The sequence below is a fragment of the Tursiops truncatus genome, chromosome 1 (assembly GCF_011762595.2).
Source record: "Tursiops truncatus isolate mTurTru1 chromosome 1, mTurTru1.mat.Y, whole genome shotgun sequence".
NCBI classification, from domain to species: Eukaryota; Metazoa; Chordata; class Mammalia; order Artiodactyla; family Delphinidae; genus Tursiops; species Tursiops truncatus.
In genome coordinates this window covers 78,559,428-78,583,517 of record NC_047034.1, presented here as the reverse complement: position 1 = coordinate 78,583,517, position 24,090 = coordinate 78,559,428, and the positions used below count along the sequence as shown (strand labels likewise).

General features: G+C 40.8%; 1 protein-coding gene across 1 annotated transcript in view; it reads right to left on the bottom strand.

Moving 5' to 3' along the window:
* Positions 1-16,818: 16,818 nt before the first annotated feature.
* Positions 16,819-24,090, bottom strand: part of NOTCH2 (notch receptor 2) — a 177,736-nt gene continuing 170,464 nt past the window's right edge. The window contains exons 32-34 of the mRNA XM_019919449.3: positions 23,444-23,591; positions 22,344-22,441; positions 16,819-21,412 (exon numbers count right to left, since the gene is read on the bottom strand). Coding sequence (XP_019775008.1) covers positions 20,024-21,412; positions 22,344-22,441; positions 23,444-23,591 — 1,635 coding nt within the window. The 3' untranslated portion in view covers positions 16,819-20,023. The remainder of the gene's footprint in view (positions 21,413-22,343; positions 22,442-23,443; positions 23,592-24,090) is intronic.

Sequence of the window (24,090 nt, the reverse complement as noted above, 5' to 3'; positions counted from 1 at the left end):
TCTGCTTTTTGATTTGTTGGCGCTACTAATATATTGCCAATTAATTTGGCCAATCTGTTATTTGTCATTAACCTATACAGTGTCTTTCACCATACGAAATATTTAAAGATCTTCTGCCTTCTGGGTTTCATGCCATTCTTTTGCTCTTCCTCATCCTATGATTGTAAAAATGTCTGTCTCATATGTGCTTTAACAAATTTCTCTTAGTACATCTCTGATTTTTTTTTTTGGTATGAAACCCAATACTGTCTTCCAAGTGTGATATGATTCTGTTCTATCTTATTATTGGATCAAGTACTGAATAATCCTATAACTGACAAAGGGCACTCTAAATGTTTTTAACACATCAATTAGAAAAAGACAGATAATCTAATAGAAAAATGAGCAAAAGGTTTCTTCAGGCACATCACATAAGAGAAAATTCAGGTAGCCAATAAACAGATGGAAAGGTTTCAATCATATTATTAAACAGAATACTGTGAATTAAAGCTCCTATCTGATGCTACACCCATCAGGTTTAGCAAGATTCAAGAAATTAATAATATGAAGCTTTGGTGAGGATATAGAATGATAAGACCTCTCTTACACTTCAGTGGCAATAAATCAATAAAACAACTTTAGATACCTGTTTGACATTATCTCATATAGTTGAAAATAGTCTCTATGATCCAGAAATTCCATCTCTACCCTACAGAAATGTGTACATATGTACACTAGGATACATGGATGTAACAGTACTCCCCAAAACTGAAAAGAAGTCTAATTTCCATCAGTGGTGACTGCAGCAATGGAGCTAATGAATCTGAGTTATATGCAACAACATGGATATTACAAACAAAACACAAATGAACATATAAGTCAAAATCAGGCAAAACTGAACTTTAATTTTAGTGTACATGCATAATTGATAAAAATAAATCAAGGACATTATGAGCAGAACTGTCAGGAAAGTTGTTACTTCTGGGTTGAAGGGAAAGGGCTCTAATCAGGAAATAATGGGATAGGGGCAGGGTATGGTTCATGTAGCTTCCAGGGAGCTCTGGTGTTGATAATACATTTCTTCAGTACTACTGTTTGCTGTACATATTTGTTAAAACATTCCTGAGATTTCAAGCTCTTTTGTGTATATATTATATTTCATGGTGAAAAAAAAGTTTTTGTAAATTTTTGTCTCTTTCTGAGATGTGACAATTACATATGCTTTTTTATCATTAATCTTTATGTTGACAGATTAGCATAGACTCATAAAGATATCGTTGAAGGGATAGTGCTGGTAGATTAAATATGGCTGGTATTTTTACTTACATTGAAAAAACTATCACGGGTACACTGTGTTCCTCCCATTTTTTTCTCCTAAAAGATAAAAAAATAGTTTCAATTTTTTGAGATGGCCATTATGATTCATTACATCTCTTTTGCTAGTGAATTAATGAAATGGTTATTATATGGATTCTAAAATGCCTCTGCATTTTTCATATGAAGATAAAGCTAAGCACAACAAAGAACAGCATTTATTTCTCTTTAAAGTTACCTTCTGAATCTATCCATTTGGGTTCAGTCAGTAGAAAGAAACCCTACAGTAATTGAAACAGGAAAATGTAATATAAAACAAATATTAACTGTAACAAGAGAATGGAATAACTAGAGATTGGCTATTAACATGTATAAAGAGAACTCTAAACAATATTGAAACAGTGGATATATAATAAAGCAGATATGATATGATACATGACATGATATATATGATACAATATGATATGATATATGATATAGCCACCACTCCCAGGGGTGAATTAGAGCATCTGTGGCAGGAAGAGTTAAACTCCTCCTAGGGCTGAGATCCAGATCTCGTTGGAGGGCACAGCCTTAGATCACTGAATGGCAGAGAAATCACTGAAGTACACTCTGGTAGGTCTTGCCAGAAATCCAACCTCTCATGTCCTGGGGAAAACTGTTCCCAGGAATGTGTCTCACTGAGGCACTGCAGGGCACTGGAGAAAGTTGTTCATAGGGAGGTATGTCACCGGGGCACTCTAATACACTCTACTACAGAACTACCTGGGGAAAAGTGGGTGCCTGGGATTGCTACTGGTTGCTGGGTGCCTCTGGCTGCCTACACTGCAGATGTGGGGCCCTAGAGAGGCTGCCTGCACTTCAGAAGTTTGGCCTGGGAAAGCTACTTCAACTGCAGGAGAAGCCTGTCTAGGGAGTCACTGGAACAAGAAAAGCAAATCTCTTACTCCTAAAATTTCTCTCCAGCACCCTCTACTGATAAAGCTTAACTTAGTGTCAGCTAACAAAGCTAAGATGCTTAAGGGCCCAGACCCATTTGCACAGGCACAAAGGGTGATTTTAGAGCTAACTGGTCATAAATTGATAATCTACTAAGTCCACTATGAGGGACTAGATTTGCCAGTCAGGACAGGCAAGATCAAAGAATTCTAGTTAGAGCTCTATTTTCTCTCACCCAGATGTTTGAGGCTGGAGCAAGGTGTGAGGATGGCACCCTTAAAGGATGATTCTTCCTGAGGCACAGATGGAATAGGCAAACCCATTTTATTTCCCCCACCGATATTCTCCATTTGGTCAACAGAGGTCTTCCAACCCATACCCCTCAATTATCCAGTTTTTCTCAATTGACTTGGGTAGCTACACTTCTGAACCCTATGACCAGAATACATGTAAGTTCCTTCACAATTTGGTTGAATTCAACTAATCACTAATAGAAAAGTTTCCAATTTCTTTAAAATGTTCTCTTGTCCTCTTTAATTGCAACAAGCTCTAAAAGTTTATATTAGCCTTTGGACATTTTATGCATATAATTAGTTGGTCTACAAGCAATGACTGTGTGTTTCTTTTTTTTTTTTTCTTTCCTTGCTAGAACTAGGACTTCCAGATCAACTTCAGATTGAGAATATATGAGAGGTGGCATCTGCATTATTCCTAACTTTAAAGGAAACAAATTTATACGTTTATTATTAAGTATGATGTTTTCTATAGATTAGATACCCTTTATTAGTTTTAGGAATTTTCTATTTCTAACTGCTGTTATAGTTCATAATTTTTATCATGAAGATGTAATTTTCCCAAATACTTTGTTGATTCTACTGAAATGATTGTATGAGTCTTCTTAAAGTGTGATATCTAGTAATTGATTTACTAAGTGTTAACCATCTTTTCTTTTATGAGAAGAAAATTATTAGTCATAGTGTATTTGTATTCATCATTATGAACTTGCTTCTAGTTTCAGTTTGGTAATAATTGATTTACAATTTTTGCCTCTATGTTTCTAGGTAAGTTAGATCTATAATTTTCCTTACTTGTATTATCCTTGTAGGGTTTTTCTATCAGAGTCAAATTAGATGCATATATTGAGTTGAGGAGTGTTTTATTTTTCATTCTCTGGAAGGTTTATGATAGGCTGCTCTTTTAAATTTCAGTGTATTATTATAGCAGCTAGGCCTGATTTTTCCCAAACATATTAGAATAAATTCGTTTACATTCATAATTTTTTATCTACTGTATCTGCCAAAACATCCTACTTTTATTTCCCTAATACTTGTTAGTTGTGCCTTCTTTATATTTTTATTTAATTTAACTATATTTATTACCTTCTTTTAGTTATTTCATTAATTTATGCTTGTCTTGGTTATTTCCTACTTTCTATTTCTTTGGATTTATTCTGTGGTTCTTTGTCTAATTTCTTAAACAAAATGCTATGCCAAAACAATCTTGAGAAAGAAGAAGGGAGCTGGAGGAATCACGCTCCCTGACTTCAGACTATACCGTGAAGCTACAGTAATCAAAACAGTGTGGTACTGGCACAAAAACAGACATATAGACCAATGGAACAGGATAGAAAACCCAGGAGTATACCCATGCACTTATGGTCAATTAATCTATGACAAAGGAGGCAAGAAAGTTCAATGGAGAAAAGACAGTCTCTTCAATAAGTGGTGCTGGGAAAACTGGACAGTTACATGTGAAAGAGTGAAATTAGAACATTCTCTAACACCATATACAAAAATAAACTCAAAATGGATTAAAGACCTAAATGTAAGACCAGATACTATAAAACTCCTAGAGGAAAACATAGGCAGAACACTGTGACATAAATCACGGCAGTATGCTTTTGGATCCATCTCCTAGAGTAATGGAAATAAAAACAAAAATACACAAATGGGACCTGATTAAACTTAAAAGCTCTTGCACAGCAAAGAAAAACATAAACCAAAGAAAACCTGTGGGATGGGACAAAATATTTACAAACGATGCTATGGACAAGGGATTAAACTTCAAAATATACAGACAGCTCATACAGCTTAATATATATATAAAAACAAGCAATCCAATAAAAAAATGGGCAGGATACATTTCTCCAAAGAAGGCATTCAGATGGCCAACAGGCACATGAAAAGATGCTCAATATCGCTAATTATTAGAGAAATGAAAATCAAAACTGCAATGAGGTTCACTTCACACCAGTCAGAATGGCCATCATTAAAAAGTCTACAAATAATAAATGCTGGGAGGAGCTTCAAGATGGCAGAAGAGTAAGACATGGAGATCACCTTCCTCCCCACAAATACATCAGAAATACATCTACATGTGGAACTACTCCTACAGAACACCTACTGAACGCTGGCAGAAGACCTCAGACCTCCCAAAAGGCAAGAAACTTCCCACATACCTGGGTAGGGCAAAAAAAAAAAAGAAAAAACAGAGACAAAAGAATAGGGACGGGACCTGCACCAGTGGGAGGGAGCTGTGAAGGAGGAAAGGTTTCCACACACTAGGAAGCCCCTTCTCAGGCAGAAACTGCGGGGGGCGGAAGCTTCGGAGCCACGGAGGAGAGCGCAGCCACAGGGGTGCGGAGGGCAAAGCAGAGAGATTCCCGCACAGAGGATCGGTGCTGACCAGCGCTCACCAGCCCAAGAGGCTTGTCTGCTCACTTGCCGGGACGGGCGGGGGCTGGGAGCTGAGGCTCGGGCTTCGGAGGTCAGACCCCAGAGAGAGGACTGGGGTTGGCTGCGTGAACACAGCCTGAAGGGGTTAGTGCACCACGATTAGCCGGGAGGGAGTCCGGGAAAAAGTCTGGAGCTGCCGAAGAGACAAGAGACTTTTTCTTGCCTCTTTGTTTCCTGGTGCACGAGGAGAGGGGATTAAGAACGCCGCTTAAAGGAGCTCCAGAGACGGGCGTGAGCCGCAGCTATCAGCGTGGACCCCAGAGACGGGCATGAGACGCTAAGGCTGCTGCTGCCGCCACCAAGAAGCCTGTGTGCAAGCACAGGTCACTATCCACACCTCCCCACCCGGGAGCCTGTACAGCCCGCCACTGCCAGGGTCCCGGGATCCAGGGACAACTTCCCGGGGAGAACGCACGGCATGCCTCAAGCTGGTGCAACGTCACGCCGGCCTCTGCAGCCTCAAGCCCGCCCCGCACTCCGTACCCCTCCCTCCCCACGGCCTGAGTGAGCCACAGCCCCCGAATCAGCGGCTCCTTTAACCCCGTCCTGTCTGAGCAAAGAACAGACGCCCTCAGGCGACCTAGACGCAGAGGCGTGGCCAAATCCAAAGCTGAACCCCGGGAGCTGTGCGAACAAAGAAGAGAAAGGGAAATTTCTCCCAGCAGCCTCAGAAGCAGCGGATTAAACCTCCACAATCAACTTGATGTACCCTGCATCTGTGGAATACCTGAATAGACAACGAATCATCCCAAATTGAGGAGGTGGACTTTGGGAGCAATGATATATATATATTTTTTTCCCTTTTCCTCTTTTTGTGAGTGTGTATGTGTATGCTTCTGTGTGTGATTTTGTCTGTATAGCTTTGCTTTTACCATTTGTCCTAGGGTTCTGTCAGTCCATTTTCTTTTTTCATTACTTAAAAAATTTTTTTTTCTTAATAATTATTTTTACTTTAATTGTTTTATCTTTTCTTTTCTTTCTTTCTTTCTTTCTTTTTTTCTTCTTTCTTTCTTTCTTTCTCTCTTTCTCTCTTTCTTTTCTTTCTCCCTTTTATTCTGAGCCGTGTGGAGGACAGGCTCTTTGTGCTCCAGCCAGGCGTCAGGGCTATGCCACTGAGGTGGGAGAGCCAAGTTCAGGACACTGGTCCACAAGAAACCTCCCAGCTCCACGTAATATCAAACGGCGAAAATCTCCCAAAGATCTCCACCTCAACGCCAAGACCCAGCTCCACTCAACGACCAGAAAGCTACAGTGCTGGACACCCTATGCCAAACAACTAGCAAAACAGGAACACAACCCCATCCATGAGCACAGAGGCTGCCTAAAATCATAATAAGGCCACAGACACCCCAAAACACCACCTGACGTGGACCTGCCCAACAGAAAGACAAGATCCAGCCTCATCCACCAGAACACAGGCACTAGTCCCCTCCACCAGGAAGCCTATACAACCCACTGAACAAATCTTAGCCACTGGGGACAGACACCAAAAACAACGGGAACTATGAACCTGCAGCCTGTGAAAAGGAGACCCCAAACACAGTAAGTTAAGCAAAATGAGAAGACAGAGAAACACACAGCAGATGAAGGAGCAAGGCAAAAACCCACCAGACCTAACAAATGAAGAGGAAATAAGCAGTCTACCTGCAAAAGAATTCAGAATAATGATACTAAAGATGATCCAAAATCTTGGAAATAGAATGGACAAAATACAAGAAACGTTTAACAAGGACCTAGAAGAACTAAAGAGGAAACAAACAGTGATGAACAACATAATAAATGAAATATAAAATTCTCTAGAAGGGATCAATAGCAGAATAACTGAGGCAGAAGAATGGATAAGTGACCTGTAAGATAATAGTGGAAATAACTATTGCAGAGCAGAATAAAGAAAAAAGAATGAAAAGAACTGAGGACCGTCTCAGAGACTTCTGGGACAACATTAAACGCACCAACATTCAAATTATAGAGGTCCCAGAGGAAGAAGAGAAAAAGAAAGGGATTGAGAAAATATTTGAAGAGATTATAGTTGAAAACTTCTTTAATATGGAAAAGGAAATAGTTAATCAAGTACAGGAAGCACAGAGAGTCCCATACAGGATAAATCCAAGGAGAAATACGCCAAGACACATATTACTCAAACTATCAAAAATTAAATACAAAGAACAAATATTAAAATCAGCAAGGGAAAGACAACAAATAACACATAAGGGATCCCCATAAGGTTAACAGCTGATCTTTCAGCAGAAACTCTGCAAGCCAGAAGGGAGTGACAGGACATATTTAAAGTGATGAAGGAGAAAAACCTACAACCAAGATTACTCTACCCAGCAAGGATCTCATTCAGATTTGATGGAGAAATTAAAAGCTCTACAGACAAGCAAAAGCAAAGAGAATTCAGCACCACAAAACCAGCTTTACAACAAATGCTACAGGAACTTCTCTAGGCAGGAAACACAAGAGAAAGAAAAGACCTACTATAATAAACCCAAAACAATTAAGAAAATGGTAATAGGAACATACATATCAATAATTACCTTAAATGTAAATGAATTAAATGCTCCAACCAAAAGACATAGACTGGCTGGATGGATACAAAAACAAGACCATATGTATGCTGTCTACAAGAGACCCACTTCAGACCTAGAGACACATACAGACTGAAAGTGAGGGGATGGAAAAATATATTCCACGCAAATGGAAATCAAAAGAAAGCTGGAGTAGCAATTCTCATATCAGACAGAATAGACTTTAAAATAAAGACTATTACAAGAGACAAAGAAGGACACTACATAATGATCAAGGGATCAATCCAAGAAGAAGATGTAACAATTGTAAATATTTATGCACCCAACATAGGAGCACCTCAATACATAAGGAAAATACTAACAGCCATAAAAGGGGAAATCGACACTAACACAATCATAGTAGGAGACTTTAACACCCCACTTTCACCAAAGGACAGATCATCCAAAATGAAAATAAATAAGGAAACACAAACTTTAAATGATACATTAAACATGATGGACTTAATTGATATTTATAGGACTTTCCAGCCAAAAAAACACAAAATACACATTCTTCTCAAGTGCTCATGGAACATTCTCCAGGATAGATCATATCTTGGGTCACACATCAAGCCTTGGTAAATGTAAGAAAATCGAAATCATATCAAGTATCTTTTCCGACCACAACGCTATGAGACTAGATATCAATTACAGGAAAAAATCTGTAAGAAATACAAACATATGGAGGCTGAACAACACACTACTGAATAACCAAGAGATCACTGAAGAAATCAAAGAGGAAATTAAAAAATACCTAGAAACATGGGCTTCCCTGGTGGCACAGTGGTTGAGTGCAGGGGACACGGGGTCATGCCCCGGTCCAGGAAGATCCCACATGCCGCAGAGCGGCTAGGCCCGTGAGCCATGGCCACTGAGCCTGCACGTCTGGAGCCTGTGCTCTGCAATGGGGGAGGCCACAACAGTGAGAGGCCCACGTACTGCAAAAAAAAAAAAAACTATAAACAAATGACAATGAAAACACAACGACGCAAAACCTATGGGATGCAGAAGAAGCAGTTCTAAGAGGGAATTTTATAGCAATACAATCCTACCTTAAGAAGCAAGAAACATCTCAAGTAAAAAACATAACCTTACACCTAAAGCAATTAGAGAAAGAAGAACAAAAAAACCCCAAAGTTAGCAGATGGAAAGAAATCATAAAGATCAGATCAGAAATAAATGAAAAAGAAATGAAGGAAACGATAGTAAGGATCAATAAAACTAAAAGCTGATTCTTTGAGAAGATAAACAAAATTGATAAACTATTAGCCAGAATCATGAAAAAACGGGAGAAGACTCAAGTCAATAGAATTAGAAATGAAAAAGAAGAAGTAACAACTGACACTGCAGAAATACAAAGGATCATAAGAGATTACTACAGGCAACTATATGCCAATGAAATGGACAACCTGGAAGAAATGGACAAATTCTTAGAAATGCACAACTTTCCGAGACTGAACCAGGAAGAAATAGAAAATATGAACATAACAATCACAAGCACTGAAATTGAAACTGTGATTAAAAATCTTCCAACAAACAAAAGCCCAGGAACAGATGGCTTCACAGGTGAATTCCATCAAATATTTAGAGAAGGGCTAAGACCTATCCTTCTCAAACTCTTCCAAAATATAGCAGAGGGAGGAACACTCCCAAATTCATTCTACGAGGCCACCATCACCTTGATACCAAAACCAGACAAGGATGTCACAAAGAAAGAAAACTACAGGCCAATATCACTGATGAACATAGATGCAAAAAATCCTCAACAAAATACTAGCAAACAGAATCCAACAGCACATTAAAAGGATCATACACCATGATCAAGTGGGGTTTATTCCAGGAATGCAAGGATTCTTTAATATATGCAAATCAATCAATGTGATAAACCATATTAACAAACTGAAGGAGAAAAACCATATGATCATCTCAAAAGATGCAGAGAAAGTTTTCGAAAAAATTCAACACCCATTTATGATAAAAACCCTCCAGAAAGTAGGCATAGAGGAAACTTTCCTCAACATAATAAAGGCCATATATGACAAACCCACAGCCAACGTCGTCCTCAATTGTGAAAAACTGAAAGCATTTCCACTAAGATCAGGAACAAGACAAGGTTGCCCACTCTCACCACTCTTATTCAACATAGTTGTGGAAGTTTTAGCCACAGCAATCAGAGAAGAAAAAGAAATAAAAGGAATCCACATTGGAAAAGAAGTAAAGCTGTCACTGTTTGCAGATGACATGATACTATACATAGAGAATCCTAAAGATACTACCAGAAAACTACTAGAGCTAATCAATGAATTTGGTAAAGTAGCAGGATACAAAATTAATGCACAGAAATCTCTGGCATTCCTATGCACTAATGATGAAAAATCTGAAAGTGAAATTAATAAAACACTCCCATTTACCATTGCAACAAAAAGAATAAAATACCTAGGAATAAACCTACCTAAGGAGACAAAAGACCTGTATGCAGAAAATTATAAGACACTGATGAAAGAAATTAAAGATGATAGAAATAGATGGAGAGATATACCATGTTCTTGGATTGGAAGAATCAACATTGTGAAAATGACTCTACTACCCAAATCAATCTACAGATTCAATGCAATCCCTATCAAACTACCACTGGCATTTTTCCCAGAACTAGAACAAAAAATTTCACAATTTGTGTGGAAACACAAAAGACCCCGAATAGCCAAAGCAATCTTGAGAAAGAAAAACGGAGCTGGAGGAATCAGGCTCCCTGACTTCAGACTATACTACAAAGCTACAGTTATCAAGACAGTATGGTACTGGCACAAAAACAGAAATATAGATCAATGCAACAGGATAGAAAGCCCAGAGATAAACCCACGCACATATGGTCACCTTATCTTTGGTAAACTAGGCAAGAATATACAGTGGAGAAAAGACAGCCTCTTCATTAAGTGGTGCTGGGAAAACTGGAGAGCTAAATGTAAAAGACTGAAATTAGAACACTCCCTAACGCCATACACCAAAATAAACTCAAAGTGGATTAAAGACCTAAATGTAAGGCCAGACACCATCAAACTCTTAGAGGAAAACACAGGCAGAACACTCTATGACATAAATCACAGCAAGATCCTTTTTGACCCACCTCCTAGAGAAATGGAAATAAAAACAAAAATAAACAAATGGGACCTAATGAAACTTAAAATCTTTTGCATGGCAAAGGAAACCATAAACAAGACGAAAAGACAGCCCTCAGAATGGGAGAAAATATTTGCAAATGAAGCAACTGACAAAGGATTAATCTCCAAAATTACAAGCAACTCATGCAGCTCAATATCAAAAAAACAAACAACACAATCCAAAAATGGGCAGAAGACCTAAATAGACATTTCTCCAAAGAACATATACAGATTGCCAACAAACACATGAAAGAATGTTCAACATTGTTAATCATTAGAGAAATGAAAATCAAAACTGCAATGCAAATCAAAACTACAATTACCTCACACCAGTCAGAATGGCCAGCATCAAAAAATCTACAAACAATAAATGCTGCAGAGGGTGTGGAGAAAAGGGAACCGTCTTGCATTGTTGGTGGGAGTGTAAATTGCTACAGCCACTATGGAGAACAGTATGGAGGTTCCTTAAAAAACTAAAACTAGAACTACCATATGACCCACCAATACTACTGGGCATATACCCTGAGAAAACCATAATTCAAAAAGAGTCATGTACCAATATATTCATTGCAGCTCAATTTACAATAGCCAGTACTTGGAAGCAACCTCAGTGTCCATCAACAGATGAATGGATAAAGAAGATGTGGCACATATATACAATGGAATATTACTCAGCCATAAAAAGGAACAAAACTGAGTTATTTGTAGTGAGGTGCGTGGACCTAGAGACTGTCATACAGAGTGAAGTAAGTCAGAAAGAGGAAAAAGAAATACTGTGTGGTAACTCATATATATGGAATCTAAAAAACAAAAAATGATCATAAAGAACCTAGGGGCAAGACGGGAATAAGGATGCAGACCTACTACAGAATGGACTTGAGGATACGGGGAGGGGGAAGGGTAAGCTGTGACAAAGTGAGAGAGTGGCATGGACATATATACACTACCAAATGTAAAATAGATAGCTAGTGGGAAGCAGCTGCATAGCACAGGGAGATCAGCTCGGTGCTTTGTGACCACCTAGAGGGGTGGGATAGGGAGGGTGGGAAGGAGGGAGACGCAAGAGGGAAGAGATATGGGGACATATATATATGTATAACTGATTCACTTTGTCATAAAGCAGAAACTAACACACCATTGTAAAGCAATTATACTCCAATAAAGATGTTTAAAAAATAATAATAATAAATGCTGGATAGGGTGTTGAGAAATAGGAACCCTCCTACACTGATGGTGGGAATGTAAATTGTTACAGCCACTATTGAGAACAGTATGGAGGTTCCTTAAAAAACTAAAAAGTAGTTACCATATGATCCTGCAATCCCACTCCTGGGTATATATCTGGAGAAAACTCTAAAAGATAATGCACTGAAATGTTCATAGCAGCATTATTTATAATACCCAAGACATGGAAGCAACCTAAATGCCCATTGACTGTTGAATGGATACAGAAGATGTGGTATATATATACAATGGAATTTTACTCAGCCGTAAGAAAGAATGAAATAATGCCACTTGCAGCATCATGGATGGACCTAGAGGTTATCATACTAAGTGAAGTAGGCCAGAGAAAGACAAATCTCGTATGATATGGCTTATATGTGGAATCTAAGAAAATGATACAGATGAACTTATTTACAAAGTAGAAATAGACTCACAGACATAGAAAACAAACTTAAGGTTACCAAGGAGGATAGAGGGGTGGGGGAGGATAAATTAGGAGTGTGGGATTAACATATACACACTACTAAATATAAAATAGATAAACAACAAGGACCTACTGTATAGCACAGGGAACTATATTCAATACCTTATAATAACCTATAATCGGAAAGAATCTGAAAAAGAATATATATATGTATAACTGAATCACTTTGCTGTATACCTGAAACTAACACATTGTAAATTAACTATATGTCAATTAAAAATTTTAAAATGCTTATGTTATTGATTCAGTCTGCTGTGGCATAAATATTTAGATGAGAATTTTTCTACTTAAAAACTTTGGTTGCTTTCCATAGTTCTAATAATTACTATTTCAAAAATAGTGGTAGTATTTGATAAGAATTTTTGTATAGTTACTAAATATCTTCTAACATATTTTATTAATAACTGACATTTATACATTAAATTTTTTCATAGATATAGGGGTGTTGGTTAGATTTTTTGTTTCTAATTTGATAGTGCCATGTTCAGAGATTACTGTCTATATGATACTGATTCTTTGAAACTACACTAAGATTTTAAGATGGCCTTACCTAGGTATAATTTTTATGAATGTTCCAGATATTCTTGGAAAATTCATTAACTGTTATTGTGAAGTAAGTGCTCTGTATATAACGGGGTGTTGAGAAGGTATTCTTCCTGTCTTGGAGGCCTCTTGATGTCCTTTAGTCAAACCACAAGGAGCACCCTGGTGAGTCAAACAAAAATGGAGTCACTGATGCTTTTTGCTGCAGGGAAAATTACACACTAAGGGGAAATGTGGTATCTCAGTAAGTGAGTGTTAGGAAGGGCTTATTATGGGATTGTACTTGTGTTAGTTGATACTGAGAGAGGTTTAAGAAATTGAGTATCTTAATGAATATTATCAAAGTTGCAGGCATGATCAGATGAAATGTGCTCTTCTCTTTCATTACATCCCCAAACTGGATTTTGTTTATAACAAAGTTTTTCTATAAAGTAATTTTACATTGTTTTATTTACTGAAACCTAGGGTAGGTTTTTAGTATATTTTCTTGGGTTGTCCAGGTATATAGTCTTATTAATCTCAGATGAAGATATCTTCTCTTCCTCCTTTCCAATTCTTATATGTAAAATCCTGCAATAACCATAGTAACAAGATTCTGATGTAACATGATTACTGGTTGGTGACCATCGTCTGCCAGATCCTTATTCTTAAATCTTTTCCCGGAGTGAAGGGAAAGGGGTGACTGAGGAGAGGGAGAGAGAAAAATGAGACAATTCCACTACAGAAAGACACAAGCTGGGTTCTTACATCCCAGTATTTGCTGGCCTAAATGGTCTGAAATAGGCATAAGAAGCAGGTGATGTTTACAATGAAGAGCTTGCCGATCCCTGTCTCATTACAGAACCCAGACTCAATTCTAATATGTTTATGCTGAAGCAGCTAAGTGCCACCAGGTAGTACCAAATAGCAGCGCCCAGACAGGTAGGGATGCTCCTGCTGGACTCCAGAACTCCTACCCAGCTAGCCAATAGCGGGCTTGCCTTGCTCTTTTAAGTAATTTGGCAATTCTGTGATCTCACAATTTATACAACTGAATTTGAAAATATATTTGCTTCATGGATAACCTATTGCAAATAGCAATGTTGTTAAGCATAAAATAATCTCCACCAATTAAATTTATGAAAGCAAATAACTGGAAAAGGAAGGAGGGAGGAAGGAAGGGAGGGGAATGGAGGATATAGGAGTCTCACCTATATTACCTCATTTTTGAACATCTGAAACAAATATGAAAAAATATTAATGTATTATAATTTTAAAATATAAAATTATACAGTTATATACTACAGTATTTATATTAGGTGTTTATACATTTCTGTCAGTATTATAGATACATTTTATTGAAGTATAACTCACATTAGTAAAATTCACAAATCTTAAGTAAATTTTACATGAAATTTTATGTATACATTCATGAAATCACCACCAAAGTCAAGGTATTTGCTGTCTCCAAACAGATTTTTCTTGCAGTCTTCTCAGTCAAGACCCCTCTCCCTGCAAAGTACCCACTATTCAGATCTTTATTTATCAGCTGTTTGCTTTTCTGACTTATATAATGGAATCATACAGAATGTATTTTTTAGTGTCCAGCTTATTTTGCTCAACATTATGTCAATGACACCTCTTTATATTGCTGCATATTATTCTTTTTCATTTCTGGGTAGTATTCCATAGAGTGACAGCACCATAATTTATCCATCCTCCTGCTGATGACTATTTTCAGTCTGGGTGCTCAAAGACAAGGTGGAGAAGAAACACACTAGTTGATCAGGAAAAGAAGTTAAGTCAGGATTATCAGTACATAATTTCCCTGCCTTCACATATCAATGGCAGGCTGTCAACAGAAGTTTTTTAGAAATATTATCATTGGAGGGAAAATGTTTTGGATAATGTTGTGTTTGCACCTTCCAGATCCACTCTCTTCCTTTCTCCACCAAGATTTCTCCTCCAGGAAGCTGACCTGTATCAATGGTTCAATTCCAAAAGACTCCTTTATTTTCAGACTTCAACTTGGATTCGGCAAATACAAAGTCCAGGGTGGAAGTGTGGTGGGAAATGAGATCAGGGTGTTCATTTCTTGGCTTCCTTGCAGTGAGAGGGCCTGGGGCTCACCATGCCCCTGGCAGAAGTCACAGCTCTCCTTGAGTTAACTTGTTCCAAAGGACTTCCTCCTTTCAGTTTCCAGTAACCCCTCCCAGCCTTCAAGCCTTTGGACCGGGAAGTGGTAATAGATGCTGATGCTAATGAGGACTTTCTGCACTACCCCTTAGGTTTCCCCTACACCCCACACGCATTTCATAATTAGTTTTGATAAATAAGCCCTTCTTGAATTATCCTCATTTGAATTTGCCCACACTTTGCAGTCAGGACTTGACCGGTGCAGATGTTTTAAATGTGTTTTCTTAAGGTCCGTTTCAAAAGAAGGAAAAGTTGTATTCACTGTTTCACACACATTCACACACCTACAAACACACATACACACACACACACACTTCACACGCACCATCTCTTTCTTCGGGGCTTTTGCAAGCACCTGATTCATATTTCATTTTAGAAATACTATCACCAGGGAATTCCCTGGCAGTCCAGTGTTAGGACTCCGCGCGTTCACTGCCGCAGGCCCAGGTTTGATCCCTTGTCGGGGAACTAAGATCCCACAAGCCGCGTGGCACAGTGTAAAGAGAAAAACAATACTGTCACCAAACGAGGTGAATGACCTCAATATCGTGCAGCAAGCCTGAGGCAGTGTTTATTGTGAGAACTTGGAAGCAGAGGCAGTAACAGGCTTGTAGTTTGCCTATTGCCCATCACACCATCACAGTGTGCAGACATTAAAGACGGTTGGTCTATTATCATGTTCTGAGAAAAGAATTCACCCCCTCTCCTTGAGCTGTGAGGCCTTTTAGTTGCATGGCAGGGAAGCCCAGTCCCTCCCCTGGTGTGACCATGGCCTGGGGTCCAAGTCTATTGTTCCAGCTGTGTGATATGGCAGCCCTCGGCCTCCAGCCCTGCTCTCCCTTCTTGCATTTCATGCCTAGGAAAGCCCTGCATAGTCCCTGCACGATCAAGCACTAGGTTTCTACACTTGCAGTTGCAGGAATAGGATGTGATGGACAGCCCAGATCCACTGAAGTAGGTTTCCATGGAGCAAATTTTTGTTGCCACAGAATCTGAGAGGCTCTGAGAAGCCAGCCTGTAGAGAACCAGACTTGGGCGAGACATTCCTTAGCTCTCAAATTCATTTTCTCTTTACACCATGTCAAAACCCAACATGAGGACTCAAGTGTGTTTTATATAAAATGATAACACTCAGGATAACCAGTATATGATATCAATTGTGTTTAAAATGCCATATATACCATCAATGTCAAGTATTTGTGTTCAAACATCTTACTGATGACAAGTAAATGTATGAATGAACTTGGTAACATTTATTATGCAAAATAACATGATATAGCTGTATATTTTAACTCTATACAAAATTTAAAGAGGAATAATATTGGAAACTAATGGTTTAGTTAAGTTAATAGCACCATTGGTTTTATTAGTTATATCCCAAATCCCAATTCTGGCTTTAGCAAATATTCTACATTTCCACTGGAAGGCACTTTGTCCTGAGACATTGTCCATTTGTCACCAGTTAGTGCACAGTGAAGTAACTCAATCTTGTGATACTTCCTATCTGGCAGAAGCTTTCTCCTCAAAAGCATTTATTTATTCTCTGCCTGGTGAAAGGAAAAAAGACTAGTGCTAGGCTCCGTGGGATTCAGAATGAAAAGAACATGTTTTCTCTCTCAGCAATTAGGACATCATAAGGTAAATCACTGCAAGATCAGCGATGCAAGAATGGAAAATAAAAACTGCAGTGCCCATTGAGCTTGACATGTAACATTTTTTATTTTGTGATAAAAATGCTTCCATATAAATTTCGTCTTAACTACTTTTAGAACGAAACTTTGAAAATTAAAAACAAATTGTGCATTTTCCTTACTATGTATAGTCAGGAATATGCAGTCATTTTACTGGTTATGGGTTTCTCATACAAACAGATATCGTATCACTTTTATGAGAAATGTACACAAGGAAGAAGCCACAGTACCAAGCAGTTATGAATGGGAGCCTCAGGGCATATAAACTTGTCCTCTCAAACAGTCATTATACATTCAGTATATTAGTTAAGGCCAAAATCCCAAAACCACCTGCCAACAGAACAGTACACCTTTGGTTCTTTTTTATGCAAGAATTATGAACTAGCAAATTTAATAAGATGATATAATGGACTTGTGCATCATAGCTGACTGCTTACATAAAATCTTTAGCTCTCAGTCTTTCTTTCCCTCAAACCTCTCCCTCCCTTACCAATATGTAAGTCAGAAAATGACACTTAATACAAAAGAAACAAACAAATAAAAAACATATCCCCAAAGGCAGACAGAAGAGGAATCAAAGGAAGAATTCATAAAGATAAAACAAGAATGTGCGGGGCACAGAAGGTGACCTATACCTGGCATAAAAGTTGTATCCCATACAAACTTAGTCTCCAATTCAGCACCCATGTGAGAAAGTGATTCTCCATCTTACCTTCTCTTTTACTAGGTACTATACAACTCAAGTGTTCTCACAACCTAAGCAATTGATAAATTCTGGAAAGGCAGTGTCTTCCTCCTCATCACTGAAGCCTGTTGTCTGTAATGGCAGCTTTCACATTCATTTCCCCAAAACCCAAAGAGGAACAAGCAAGTTAGGCCTACAGTGTGCTTGCAGATGGAGAAGGCTACAAGGGATCAAGCTACTGGATCAGAGGCTGACACTCTGAGGAAGAGGGGCTGGAACGGGATGACGGAGAAGTGCAGATGTGTGGGGTCCACAGTGATCCATGTAGATAGGTTCTCCCCACCTGTGAATCAACAAATGCATCCAAGGATAAAGAGTCACCATTTAGAATGATAAAATACTACATACTATGAAAGGGGCTGGTAGAGTTGCCGTGTGAGAGAATAAAATACAAATGAACAAACAATCTGCTTATATCAGGGAAAAACAAAAATTTTTTTTAATTCAATGAACTGGGGCAGGACTGGCAAAATCCTTTGTACAATTCCATGCGAACAGACACACAGGGTTTCCATACGAAGTCACAGACAGATAAATCAGGTAAATGGGAAGAACTGATGAATACTCCCAGGCAAGGCAGGAATGAAAACTATCGAAACCAACACGGAGTAGGCAGACCACCTATTAATATCTACAAAACGGACCCAGAAGAACTAATTTTCCATGTGCCATGACATCATAGCACCAGGCGGAAGTAACAGTGTGGAGACAGGACCAGTTGTTAGCTGACTCAGGCAGAAGAGGAAGAAAAGTATTTTTCTCCTCTTTCTAGCGTTGGCTAGAATGCTTCGTCCTTGACAGAGGGTCAAAAAAGTTGCCAACACCACAAATACAGGAAGCAGACTCAGGTGAGATACAATCACCATCTGAACAGGAGGATGACAAGACAGTGAGTCTGTAACTGTCCATTATCATCTAGAAGGTGACTCTATGAAAGGAAGAGGTCCCTGATAAGTGTCCACATTAGTTCCCTAACAGAGAATCTCATGATTGCTTGAAAGGAAAAGAAATGGTAGCAAAAAATAGCAAAGGCTACCTCATAGTTCCTCCCCTTCCAACCTTCTTGTAAGCCAACATTCTATTTCCCACACTCAAACACAGAAAACCCACGTGTTCAGTGAGAACCTACTAGGTGCACCAGTAATCAGACCCCACAGTATGGAGGGAAGCTGGGTGAAGGGGCCTGGGATCAGAAGGAATGTCAGGAAGTAGAGACTACAGCCATCTGACTAGCGGAAGACGACTGTCACGGGGGGCCCTTGTGCGGAGGAAATTTCACTTCTAAACAGCGAGGGAACATTGTTTGAGACATTTTCTTCTTCGAGATATGTGGAGGGGAAGGCTCAACAGCTAAGATGATCTTCATCTGCTGGACGTGTGAGTGAAGCAGGCCGAGCGTTCTAATATCAGGGAACAAATGTGTTTCACACTGGCAGTCAATGGAATGCTTGGCAGGGACGGGTCAGTGGGTAACCACTCCTTGTATGAGTTACCTTATCTCTTGGTCATTCCAACATTCCAAACCTTTGTCTGTTTGGGTTTTTGAAGGGCTCATATTACCTACACTGCCAAGGATAAACCTTCACAATTACTAGGCCCACAAATGGAAAAAACAACAGATTCTTACTCTTCTTCCTGGTAAGGTTTGTAGGAATCCTGTATGCAGGCAAGAGAATTCAGGGGCAGCCTCTTGAATGGGGTCCTGGTCCCCTAAATGGGTTCAAAGAAAAATATTTTGCTCCCCTTCTTATTTTAGGAATGATATTATGTAGGAGAATGCACTATGTCCATTTTCTAAAGAAACATACTTGAAAGTTTTCTGCTGAGAACCATAAAAGTAAACCCCGTGAGACTCCTAGGGACACTGGGAAAAGAAGGCTGCAGGTGCTTTCCAGAGCAGGAATGATTAAAAGCACAAAGGTCCTGCCCTATAACATGCAGGTGGGGTTCCAGCCACAGAGAGGTGCAACAATTACAGCACCAAGTGAAGTCGAAAGACTTTCCAAGGATGAGAACAGAAGATAGGTCAATTCCGGCAGAATTCCAGGGCACAACTCCCAATAGGACTCTACTATAGAATCTTCTCATGGATATAGCAATAGCCCCCAAGGCTGAAAATACAGTCCAAGCTGCAAGAATGTCTACAACAGGCATCAATCTTGCTGCCCACGGTGAAGAGAGGAAACACGGTCCCAAGTCTTGTATTCATCTTGCAATTCCATGAACCTGGGCTTGATGGGCAAGAGATTACAAGGAGCCTTGTCCTTTCCCGGCTCCCAAAACCCTGCAGATACACAGTGAAGCTAATAAAATTGCTTCCTTTGCATCATCTACAAGATAAGAGCACCTCCTCTCCCCTGCCTCCGGAAGCTGGTTCCAGAGATTTCTTCATTTCTCTCCCGGACGACCTTCATTTGCTCCTCAGCAGCATTTACGATAGTTCTGTCCCTACGCTGGAGGCAGAGTGTTTCATGCATAGACCTGCATGTTGCTGCGTGGTGGCTCAGACATGTGTGCCCCAGGTCCCCGCTGACCTCCTCCAGCACCCCCAGGAGTGGGGCTGGTGGTCACATCTGACCAGTCAGAAGCAGAGTGGGGGGATGAACTTGACCACTGGTCAGGAGACTCTGGGGATGGTGTCAGGTAGGGATGCTCACCCTGGAGGTGACCACTGTGACTGGGCGTTCTCTCAGCAGCATTGGAGGAAGCATAGCTATGCTGTGAAGGGGGTGTGGGATACTTGCCCACAGAGGCTGGAAAGGGATGGTAGGCTGGGAGAATGGTCTGAGCAACCTGCCCTTCCTGCTGGGGCATCATGGCAGTGGGAAAAGCCATACTGGGCAAACGAGCCATTTCTGGAATCTGATACATGGTGGGCAGGGTGCCTGCAACAGCTGGAGGGCAGCTGGATGGAGGCTGGGCAGCCCCGGCTGGTTGGGCAATGCTGCCTTTGGGGATTAGCTGGAAAGTCACGATGGGGGGCAAGGGCTCTCGAGGGGCAGGTAAATGCTTCCCTTCAGGCGGCCTGCTCTGGGGAGTTATGCCAGGGTGAGTGCCCTCAGCTGGAGCCAGGACCATACCAAACATCTCGTTGTACTGGCTCTCATTCACCTCCACACGGTTCATCCAGTCCGCTGGGACAGTGACTGGATGTAGCCTACCCAAGCTCCCCGCACTGCCACTGCCTGGGGGGACAATGTGGTGGTGTGACAGCAGCTGGCTCACTGAGGGAAGCACAGTGTTGGCCCCGTGAGCCAAGGGCTGCATCTCATGAAGGTTAGAGAAAGACAGTGCATGCTGTGCATGGACTGGGGCAGGGGGGGCAGCAGTGGCCAACACAGGGTTGGGTGAGGCCTGTAAGATTCCGGGGGATGTAATCATCGGAGAGGATGTGGTATCAGAAACATATGTGTGAGGAGATTCTAGGGAATCAACGGGGGACAGAGTCACTGAGCTCTCAGACAACTGGCCCTTGTCACTCAGAGACTTCTTCCTCCTACTCCCCTTGGCATCCTTGGCCTCCTTGGCAAGGTTAGGGAGGCTACAGGGCACAACGCTCTTGGCATTGGGCCGTCTGGACTTCTTGCCCATCGGGGTGTGCTTCAGACTGAGAAAAGATCTGTTGGGTCCACAGATGACAGGTGAGAGAGCAGAAGTCAGCACGGTGCCCGGAGGGCTTGGGGTCACGTTGTACTCATCCAGCAGGCGCACAATGTCATGGTGCATGCGGTCCCGAGCCACGTCCCGGGGAAGACGATCCATGTGGTCTGTGATGTCCCGATTGGCAAAATGGTCTAACAGGATCTTGGCTGCTTCATAGCTCCCCTCCCGGGCAGCGAGAAACAGAGGGGTCTCTTCCTACAGAAAAGGCCCACACAGAGCACATTTTAATAACACTCTTGAGAATACAGCAGTGTCTCTCAATCTGTTTGTTAGCATCCCTTTAGACATTTTTTCCTAACTTCCTTCCCGCATGAAATTTTAATATCACAGATAAAGTGTATAACTACCTACGTACTGAAGGGATATCTGGACTTTATACATAAAGAAAGTTAAGATTATTTTACCCCTCCCCAAGAACCAATTTTGCCCCATTGAGTGCTACATCTCCTTAGTGGGGAACACGTGAGATAAAGCATGTCCCCAAGCCAGAAATTCACTTAAAAGAGTACTGAGCTTATCAAAATAGGGTTCTAAAAGGAATAACAGGTAGAAATAAGAAAGGTATGAGGGGAAGAACCTAAAGCATTTATAGAACTGGGAAAAATAAGGGAAAGTAAAAGAAAGCAGAGACAAAACATCTGAGAGAAAGAACTAACAGAAGGGAAAAGAGGAAATGAATGAGAGAAGATAAGATGAGCAAGAGAGGGGAAACATGACATAAAACTCAGAGGAAGAAAAGCAAACAGGAAAGCATCATGGTGCCCAAGAACAGGGGGGAAAAAGTATCAAGAAAACAAATAAGAACAAACAAGTGAAAAGGAAGTGAGTGTGAACAGAATGAAGACCAGAAGAAAGGGAAATGTCAAAGAAGAGAAAGGCAGAAAGGGCTACACCAAAGTTATTGACAGGAGAGCCTGATGCAGACTGAGTACTGAGTAGGCAGAGGGTCAATCCTGACACTTCCCTGGTTAAGCCCAATACAAGCACTCCAGCTCTCTGGACCAAGTTCCAATCTGCTTCCATCTTTGTCTATCCTTATCACAAGAGGAGCTACAGGAGAAAAGCGAAGGCCTTATATTCTGAGGCACTGCTGTGCCTGCCGTCCAGCTCAGAGCCCAGACTGTACCTTGTTGTCCTGCATGTCTCGGTTGGCCCCATTTTTCAACAGCAAAAGGGTCGCCTCCACATTATTCACAGCAGCTGCCCAGTGAAGAGCAGATTTTCCTGCAGGAAGAAAACATTTTTAGGGCTTCCCTGGTGGTGCAGTGGTTAAGAATCTGCCTGCCAACGCAGGAGACACGGGTTCGAGCCCTGGTCCGGGAAGATCCCACACGCCGCAGAGCAACTAAGTCCGTGCGCCACAACTACTGAGCCTGCGCTCTAGAGCTTGCGAGCCACAACTACTGAAGCCCGCACGTCTAGAGCCCGTGCTCCGCAACAAGAGAAGCCACCGCAATGAGAAGCCCGCGCACCCGCTCGCTGCAATTAGAGAAAGCCCGCGTGCAGCAACAAAGACCCAACGCAGCCAAAATTAAAAACAAAATAAATTAAAAACAAAACAAAACAAGCAAAACATTTTTATAAGCAGACAGAGCAGAAGGACATGGCCTACTCTTACTATTGGGAAGCATCAGGATTTGTACAAGGAAACCTTGAACTTCTCAGACGGCAGTAGGAAGCCAGTTCTCTCTGGGGGCCCACAGGAAAAACCCAAGTATTCTATTAATTTTCCCCTATTCTAGAAATACTTCAGTACAGGCTGCCTTGCCTCCAGAAGACCTCTAAGTAAAAGGATCATCTGTCTATGGTACCACATCCCTCACATGGCAGAATCTACCCTGTCACACACTGAAGGCAATAACCTACTTATTTATTACAGGCCAGAACGCATAGTTAGAATATCTCACAACCCTCACCTCCACAATGAAGTTGGCTCTCATATCCTCATCTCAAGAGTGGTATGCCTGGGAACGTACACAGGGAAACCTTCCATAGACCTGCTTTGAGATCTGAGAACCCTCACCAAAAATCCCTTCCCAGCTTCATCTACGGACCTCCCACTGTCTCAGATCTCTGAACTCAATATGGTAAAAGGAAGAATGAATGACTGAATGAATCTTCAGTGGATTCGGATCTGGGACAGCTCATTAAGGATCGTGCAACAATCTTCCTCCTCAGAGGCTTGCTTTGCAGGTAGGAAGCTGAACCCCTGCTTCTCATCCCTACCGTGGTCGTCTACTGCATTCACATCGGCTTGGCAGTTGATCAACTCTGCCACCATTCCCTCCACAGCTAGGCGGGCAGCCAGGATCAGGGGTGTCGTGCCATCGTTCATCCTGGCATCTAGATCAGTTACTCGGTTGCGGATCAGTATCTAGAACACGAGAAAGCACAGAAAAGGGAGTCACCTGGATACAAAAATAATGAAGCTAAGATAAGAAATAACAGCATCAGAGCTGAGGCTGCACTGTAAGTCCCTGGAGTACAGGGAATGTCTTGTTATCTTTGTGCCCACGGTTCTACCATGGTCAGTCAGTAAATATTTGTTGAATGCATGAATGAAGGAGTAAACGGATGAACGAAAATACAAGTAGGTGCTCAAGCTTTACAATGGCTGTGTAAACTAAGGTACTTCTACTTTCTAAAGCAAAAAGAGGGATGTGGGAAAATACCACAACCTCAGTTATGGTGTCTAGGTTAAGATGATACAGCATGCCTCCAATTTCCCCATCAGGGTAGAATAATAGGGCATCAGGGATACATTATGAACTCATGTCAAGAAACCCGCCAAGGAGCAGCTGGAAGCCCATATGGTCAGATATATCTAGAGGGAGAAGCTGACACTAGTCAGAGGCTTCATAACAGGTATCACT